The 8,132-nt window shown below is 36.2% G+C and overlaps 1 protein-coding gene and 1 long non-coding RNA gene across 3 annotated transcripts; both read right to left on the reverse strand.

Moving 5' to 3' along the window:
• Window positions 1–1,051: 1,051 nt before the first annotated feature.
• LOC104819850 (floral homeotic protein APETALA 2-like) lies at window positions 1,052–3,980 on the reverse strand. Of its 2 annotated transcripts, XM_010550119.2 has the most exons (10): window positions 3,251–3,974; window positions 3,079–3,104; window positions 2,901–2,931; window positions 2,711–2,798; window positions 2,469–2,614; window positions 2,344–2,388; window positions 2,177–2,265; window positions 1,985–2,079; window positions 1,793–1,870; window positions 1,052–1,610 (listed from the first exon to the last, which is right to left on the reverse strand). In XM_010550119.2, the coding sequence occupies exons 1-10, from the start codon at window positions 3,697–3,699 to the stop codon at window positions 1,383–1,385; spliced, it is 1,275 nt and encodes a 424-aa protein (XP_010548421.1). In that variant the 5' UTR covers window positions 3,700–3,974; the 3' UTR covers window positions 1,052–1,382. The 2 variants fall into 2 exon arrangements, with proteins under 2 accessions (XP_010548421.1, XP_010548422.1); XM_010550120.2 differs by lacking the exon at window positions 1,985–2,079 and having other exon boundaries at window positions 1,518–1,610; window positions 3,251–3,980.
• Window positions 3,981–7,324: 3,344 nt separating this feature from the next.
• On the reverse strand, window positions 7,325–7,944 carry LOC109116898. Its single transcript, XR_002024454.1, has 3 exons — window positions 7,799–7,944; window positions 7,517–7,667; window positions 7,325–7,415 (listed from the first exon to the last, which is right to left on the reverse strand). It is a non-coding gene; the product is annotated as an uncharacterized LOC109116898 (long non-coding RNA).
• Between the last annotated feature and the right edge of the window lie 188 nt (window positions 7,945–8,132).

The raw sequence follows: 8,132 nt of genomic DNA on the forward strand, positions 1-8,132 counted from the left end.
GGAAAGAGAGGGAGAGAGAGAGAGAGAGAGAGAGAGAGAGGTCTCACTCGCCATTATCGCAACGTCTGACTCCTTTTTTAGGTTTCTGTGTGTGGGAGACTGATTCATGAGGACATTGCTTGAAAGTGACCATTCCTCCCCAATATTCTGTGTATATTTATTTATATTTCCAAGATACTTTCAATTCCATAAGAGAAAACCTCGAAAAAAAAAATCTAAGTTTATCAATTTTTATAAAATAAAACTTTAAATTTATTTTTTATCAAATAAAATTTAATTTAATTTATATGTTATAAATAAATCTAAATTTTATAACAGTTGTCATTTTTAAACACGTATATTGATATCGAGACATATAGATAATAATGTGTCAAATATGAATAAAGTGTTAATTTATCATATAGGATATCCATACACCAATAATAATATTTAGATTAAAAAATGATAACAATTATAAAATTCAAATTTGTTTTCGATTAAACAATAAAATTGAAATTTCATTTGACAAAAAACAAATTTTAAGTTTTATTTTTAAAAGGTGACAGATTCTGATATTTTGTTTGGAATTTTCGCATTTTATAAATATCATCAATGTTTTGTTTCCAAATAGATGTTTTATCATTCTTCACATTTTGAGACAAATAGAGCTTAATTTCGTTTGAAATGCCACAGTTGTATAAATGCTACGGTCCATTCTTCATTTATGATTTCCATGAATTCATCACCAACCCGATGGAACGTCAAAAACAAAATTCTCATGAAATTTTGCTCGAGTGGTAACACAGATATTATCACTGAGTATATGCAATTGGGTGAAGCAACAGAAGAATATTTTATTTTATAAAAAAAATAAAATAAAAAACTAATTTTATGAAAAGGAATAATTAAACAAAGATAGACCTGAACATAGGTGCAGGTAACATATAAAGCAGTAATGTAATAGAAACAACAAAAAGACAACACATTGACAAGCAAACTGAAGCACGCTTTTAGTCAGAACGGCTAAATCAGATTTATCCATTAAAAGATGTAAAACATATATTTATATTCATAATTAACAGCAATTAATTTTAAACAAAATCTACAAACAAAATAAAAATATCGTCCTTCTAATATTTGTCTCCCCAGCCGCCAGCCAATCAACGCCGCTTATCACAAGAAAAATATTCCCTCTCTCTAGAGAAAATATATAAGGTTGAATAAAAGGGGTTTTGCAAAAACCAACCAAAAAAAAAAAAAGAGGAAAAGACCGAAATTAATACATTTACGAAAAATATTAATTGCCGTAGATAGATATGTGGGTGATCAAGGCTTAGGGTTTCTCTTCATTTCCAAAAAAAAATTATATAACATATCAAAAGAAAAAAAGAAAGAGAAGAAGATCAAGGTTTCATGAGAGAGGAATGGAACCCATTGCTCTGCTGCCAATTTTGATGTGAAGTAAAAATCTGATGATGATGATGATGATGATGGTGAGGAGAGAATCCTGATGATGCTGCAGCATTTGCATACACTTGGTTCGTCCGATCAAACCGGTGATCGTTCGCCGTCGCCGGAAAACGCGAGAATTCTCCGGCGCCGCCGCTGCCAGTGTTGCTGCTGCCCGGAAACTGAAACCCAACACCCCAGAATATTTTCTCAGGAAAGAAAAAAAAAAACTAGAGAATATCTTAATGGGCAAAAAATCAGTATTCTACGGTCAATGCTTAACGTTCCGTATAATAAAAAAATTTATTAATTTTATTATGGACATTTGTTATATATAAAAGTTCCTTTTTTTTGGGTTACCCACTTGGTGATTTGCCGCTTGAGGAATGAGATTAAGCATTCCGGTGTAACCTAATCTGTATTGTTCTTGCTGCTTGCTCATCTGGGAAATTCAAAATTATGCGAAAAATGAAGATTAATTCAATTAATTAGTGGACATAAATAGAAGTAAGCATTGATTGGTCACACATATATTTAATTTTAAATTAACGAAAACCTTAGGCCGCAATTCTTGACCCTTTTGCTTGGAATTCGCACAACTTCCCAAACTCAAATCGAGGTTGTGATCCTTTTCATTATTACCCGACGTTTCTACAACATTTATATATATATAAAAAATCAAATAAAAAACGAAATAGAATTATCAAGAAACGGGCGATAGTCATGAGTAATTAAAAATCGAATTTACCGGCGTTGAACTCCTCGTCGTAGATGCTTGGATCAAAGTTGGTGACGGCCTCTTTCCCATTGCACTTTATCGCAGCTTTGTCGTAAGCCCTGAATGATCGATTTAGGAATCTCATGAAATCATTTCTATAACAAAAGCAAATGAAATTAAGACACGATATTTAATACCTAGCAGCTTCAATCTCGGTGTCGAACAAGCCCAGATAAACGTACCTATGGAAAAAAAAACAAACTGGGCAAAAAAAAACAGAGACAAGTGATTAGAGGATCGAAATTTGAGTAAAGATTCGTACTTTTTGCCCAAGAACTGGCCCATTCGAGCCTCCCAACGACCACACTTGTGCAAAGAGACTCCTCTGTATTTGGAGCTTCCACGAGGAAAGCCAGTGCTTTGTCGGCGGAGTACGTGCACGAACTCCTCCTTCGTTAGGTTGCCCATCTGTATCCATCTACTAATCAGTTGATGATGATGATGGTTACAAGAGCTAGGGTTTGTTTGTTTATTTATTTAAATTGTTTGTTTTTGCACCGTCACCTGCTTCAAGTCATCCTCGTAAGCTTCGATGTTGAAGTTTATATCAGCTTCTACTCCGCGAAACTTGATAGCTGCTCTATCGTATGCCCTGCAATAAATAAATAAAAAAACAAATATTCTCTTCTATCTTCTGTTTTATGGATATTTTCGAAAATGGAAAGCCAGGAATTTTAGAAGCGAAGTGGCATACCGAGCAGCTGCATGAGCAGTGTCAAATCCACCTATTGAGAGTACGCATAAAGGAAAATATTCAATCTTTTTAACAAAAAAAAAAACAATTCTTTAAACCACCAAATGAACAAAAATGAAACCCAAAAAGCTTTTCCCCCAGTAAATTAAAAAAAAAAAGGGGAGAGAAAGTGTTTCACCTAGGTAAACCTGTTTCCCACAGTCCCTGAAAATTCCAGATTCCAACAAAACAACAACAACAACAACAATTAAGAACTCCTGTCTGATCCTATATGATATTAGCCGATGATTAATTATACAATATATATATATATATATGTGTGTGTGCAGAAAAATAAGCGAAAAAATCACCAAATATGAGATTCCCATCTCCCGGTTCGCCGGTAAAAGGTGACACCCCGGTACTGAGAGCTCCTGGACCGGGGCCCACGACGGCTCTTCTTCAGCGGCTGAGCCATTTCGGCCGGTTTAGCCGAACCGGTTAGATCCGACTGACAGAACTTCACCCCGAACCAGTGCGCCCGCGGGAAACCCGGTCCTCCGCTCCCTTCCGCCTCCGGAAAGAACTGTCGGGTCACCGGCGGGTCGGCGACGTCCACGTGGAACCCGAAAATCCGGTTACCGGGAGGTTCCGTTCTGACCCGGTTAGCGTCTTCCTCGTCGGATCCGTCTTCTACGACGACGGCGGAGGAGCTGGAATTGGAGAAGGATCCGACCCGTTTGCCCGGCGAGGACGAGCAGAATCCGTCGGATTCATCAGCGGTTTGCGATGGATGAGGAGAATCATTAAGATCCCACATTTTTTGGGGGTTGTAGGGTTTTTGATTGATCTGTGCTTCAGAGGTTCGAATCCTCTCTGGTTTGATTCTCCACGAGGTTAGAAGCTAAACAAGAAGAAGAACCAGAGCCTGGTTGGTAGAAAAGAAAAGAAAGGAAAAGAAAAAAGCAAAGCAGGGAGCTTGAGCGAGAGAGAGAGAGAGATGTGAGACGAGTTGCAAATGGATTATAGAGTTCGCTTCTACGAACGCATTCATTTTTATCCTTTCCTTTCTATTTACTTCTACTCTCTCTCTCTCTCTCTCTCTCTCTCTCTCTTTCTTCTTCTTCGTTATTCTTTCCTTTTTTAATATTTACTCTCTCTCTAACCTCTTTGCTGTCTTTGGAAAAAAAGATTATATGCGAAACTATTCCTCGTATAGGAGCTCATTTCTTTTTACTCGTTCACTTTGTATTCCTATTTTTAATTTTTATTAATAAAATTTTCTAAAATATCATTTGGCAACGTATATGCAATTTTTTTAAAGATGTCATAATGTGAGAAAAATCATGCTATTTTGTTTATCTTAAAATTCGATTTGTTTTATAATTTTATTGTAAACTCGGGTCCTTTTTATATATTTCCTCACTCGGAATTTAAAAAAAAAAATAAAACACACACTTAAAAACATAAAAAATACAAAAATCTCACACGCGGTGGGTGTGTATAGTTGTGTAGTAGAAATACGTGTGTACATAATTGGGAAATTAAAGAGAGTGTATTTTGGTCTAAATCGAATTTTACTCTCTATTTTTTTCCGAGGGGCTGCTTAACCTAAGCTTTTTTTTTTTTATAACCAGGATGGTTCCTCGGACCTTCGGTCCGACTACATCCATCCTAGATCCGGAATAAGCCTTTATATATGAACCATTTTAGTTCAGAAATTACATTCTTTCCACCAGTGGAATCGAACCCAGGATCTTGAAGATGACTTTGTCACCTCACAACCACTGAACCACCAACTGTTGGATGCTAAGCTCATACTTTAATATTTATCTGTTGTAAATATATTTTCTTTTTGATAAGTAACGTTAACAAGATCCAGATATTTTTCTATTCTTGAGATCAACTAAAGATTGATGTTAAATGGAATGGTTGGTCTGCTAATAGGTCATATATATAGAGGTTTCGAATATATATATATATATATATAAAATGTAACAATTATATATGGTTAACCAAAAAAGATATGCATGCATATATATAGTGTAAAATAAAATGCGTAACTAAGAACACAACTCATGGGACCATATCGTGGGGGGGCAACGAAGGCATCAGAAAAATAAAAAGGAAAAGGGAATAATGGAAGGAAAAAAGGAAAATGTTACTATAAAAGATGAATCCATTGAGTACGGACAAAGAGTGTGGATCCTATTTCCTCTTTCGTCTCTCTCTCTCCTTCGCATTTTATTCAAAATACAACCTTGCGCATATATATGTATATTTATAAAGAATATATATATTCTTTATACTAACTCTCCCTCTAATGCTTTCGTTTAGAATTTAACAATTAATGAAAAGGCATTGCGTAAGTATATTTATAATATTCGTCTTAACAGTGCAAGGTTAGGGACTACAATTTGATCGGATATTGGATTCGTATGTTTGAAAATCAAATATCAGCGCGTGATATACACGCTCCCAGAGTCGAGGTGACGGCAGAGTTCTGACAAGAGCGCTGGAGCCAACTCAACCTTCGTATATAATAAGATCGGATATTAGATTCGTATGTTTCGAGAAATCACCATCCTTACACATCACCCTTCTTGTTTTTTTTTTTAAATTTTAAATTATAAACAATTTAATAAAAAAACATAATATTTAAAAAAGAAAAGAAAAGAAAAGAGAGGAAAATACAAAAAAAGAAGGAAATTCGAAGAAGAGGGGATCGTGTCGGAAAGGGAAACAAAGCATATTTTTGTTTATGTTGGGGTCAGAGGAAAGAAGGTAAAAAAAAAAAAGAACAATTAAAACCCAAGTACGCCACGTCATCACCTTGCTATGTAAATTTCCACCAACCCCTAGTTAGAAAATTAAATACAGAGTTTGAATGATCTTTTTACCACGTGTAATTCTGAATTAAAATATTGCCAAACTTTTCGGTCACACTTCCGTGGTTCGACGGAGTTGCAATTTTTTTTTTGTCTCCTCTAATCTTGTTAAGACAAAATAATTTATTTTTAACTGTATATAGTATGATTTCTTAAGTCTTTATTTGGGCATACTATAATGTGTATATATATAATATAATATATATATGCTTGTAATAATGAAATTGGTGCATCTATCGGTCGATCTAATCTTGTATGGGACGTTGTATTTTCGAGTGGGATGTATTAGCAAACATTCCATTAATGGCTTTCGTTGATTATGTTGGGTTCCTCAAGTGGAAACTTCTGCTTTTATGTCTTCTCTCTCCATACACATATATACATACATGTTTGTGTGTACATATACTTCTAGACACAGTACAGCTTTACATACATTTCAGGGCGTATGTGTACGTGTATATGTATATGTATATGCCAATAATTATGAAAGCCCAAGGCCCACCATGTAAACAGACGCAGTTTCTGTCTATAATAAAGGAGGCCCACAACCCCCCGTCCGTGAAATGAAATTTCACAAGATTTATTAGACATTGCTAATTTAAACAAAAACAAAAGGCATCCTAATTTTGGGCCACACACATGCTATGATACGACAAAAGGTATAAAATTAATATAAAATGCAACAAATCACTTGAAAAAAATAATCAAAACGAGCATAAAATAAAATAAAAAAAGGGCAAGGACTTTGGTTAATAAATCTAAGAGAAATTAGTATGAGAGAGAGAGAGAGATAGAGAGAACAAAAATAGAAAGGAAAAGAGAAACGAGGTACGATGTCCATACGAATGCGGTCCAAAGGCTTTCCAAAAATGTCAATCTTTGAATGTAACACACCCCCACATGACATGGTTCCCCACACAGCATCTTTCGAAACCGACGACTCATTTTCTTTTTAATTAAATTTATTTTGTGGGTACCAAATGGAACCACACCAAATTGTACGGCCCTGTAATAATTCACGTTATTGTAATGGGTGTGGGGGGGCTCCTACGAATCCTTCCAGACATTTCATGGAAATGGAAATCCCTTCTTCTTCTTCTTTTTTTCCTCAATGTTTTTTCCAAAAAATAAAAATCTCATGGTTTCATGCGATAGTTATTATGTAGATGTATATCTCTCACAAAAATTTACTGTAAGAAAAATTCCGAAAACAAATCCCTCAAAACATTCGGGCACCAAACCTTATTCGATTCAAAGCCCTCTCAAAGTCTCAACTCAAAATCATATTTATATATTTCGGGCAAAATCCAAAAATCTCCAGAGACAGAAATCAACACAAAAAAAAAAAAAAAAACAATTCAATTCTAAGCAACTCTACGAAGCATTCATGTACCCTAAGGAGACCCGACTTGCCGATAACAAATCCCTCAAAAAAATTCTCAATCAGGCAAAAGATTCTCATGAAAACCAAGCCAGATTCATAGTTGTTCATCATTGATGGAACGAGATGGAAACCTATCGGTCCTCGGGATGTTCATGAGGGCATCCATAGCTTTCAAAGCATCTGGTGATTCCATCAGATGCAACAACTCTGTCTGGCCCATCTCCAGAAGCATTTTCCCAGTCACTTTTGCTGCATAAATCCTCACTAAAGGAGTTCAGTTCAGATCAGTTCGGTTCGGTTAAGTACATGGCCTTCGTCTCTCTCTCTGGATGACCTATAATGAGCAAAGTTGTGGGAAGACTTACCGTCCTCTGATGGGCAGGTGTTGCATTAGCTCGAGCAGAAGTCAGTGCGGCAGTTGATAGAGGCTGGGGCAAAGGGCATTCCCATCATATGATATGCGTCGGGCATGACCCTACCAGGTGGGTAACGATAACTATGCCCCCTCAGGAGCATCTGGAAATCAAGAAGACAGCGGAAAAAGGGCTTAAGAGTCTTAAACCGGATTGAAATCAAATCACTAACAGGTTTTCTTAGGGTCTCTGCATTATGTTAGCATGACAAGAATCTCATAATCATAACTTAACCTGAGACTGGCGCATGTGCCAGGCACCGGATCGTCTGCCACCTGGTGGCTGACCATGTTGATCCGGCAGCACCATTGGACCAAAAAAAGGTTTGGACTCATTCCAGAAAAAACACAGACACCAGAAGTGTGACACCCGTATCCCGCTTCCCGTGAACAGGATGCGCCACATGGACTAAAACCAATTAAAATAATACCAAATAAAAATACGGGAATTTTAAAACTTTTTAACCATAATACGCAGCGGAAATACACACGATCAATATCGCAAAACAACACATGTCCGAATAGTAAACGCACATCGTGCAAAATATGGGAATACAATTCCCGTAGTC

This window comes from Tarenaya hassleriana, unplaced genomic scaffold (genome assembly GCF_000463585.1).
Source record: "Tarenaya hassleriana unplaced genomic scaffold, ASM46358v1 Cleome3, whole genome shotgun sequence".
In the NCBI taxonomy this organism is placed as follows: Eukaryota; Viridiplantae; Streptophyta; class Magnoliopsida; order Brassicales; family Cleomaceae; genus Tarenaya; species Tarenaya hassleriana.

Excerpts from the sequence above, each read along its gene's own strand:
- LOC104819850 (XM_010550119.2), bottom strand. The coding sequence starts at position 3,699 with ATGTGGGATCTTAATGATTCTCCTCATCCATCGCAAACCGCTGATGAA. Across the intron at positions 2,932-3,078 it reads TGGGAAACAGGTTTACCTAG|GTGGATTTGACACTGCTCAT; the intron begins GTGAAACACTTT and ends TACTCTCAATAG. Across the intron at positions 2,389-2,468 it reads GGCCAGTTCTTGGGCAAAAA|GTACGTTTATCTGGGCTTGT; the intron begins GTACGAATCTTT and ends TTTTTTCCATAG.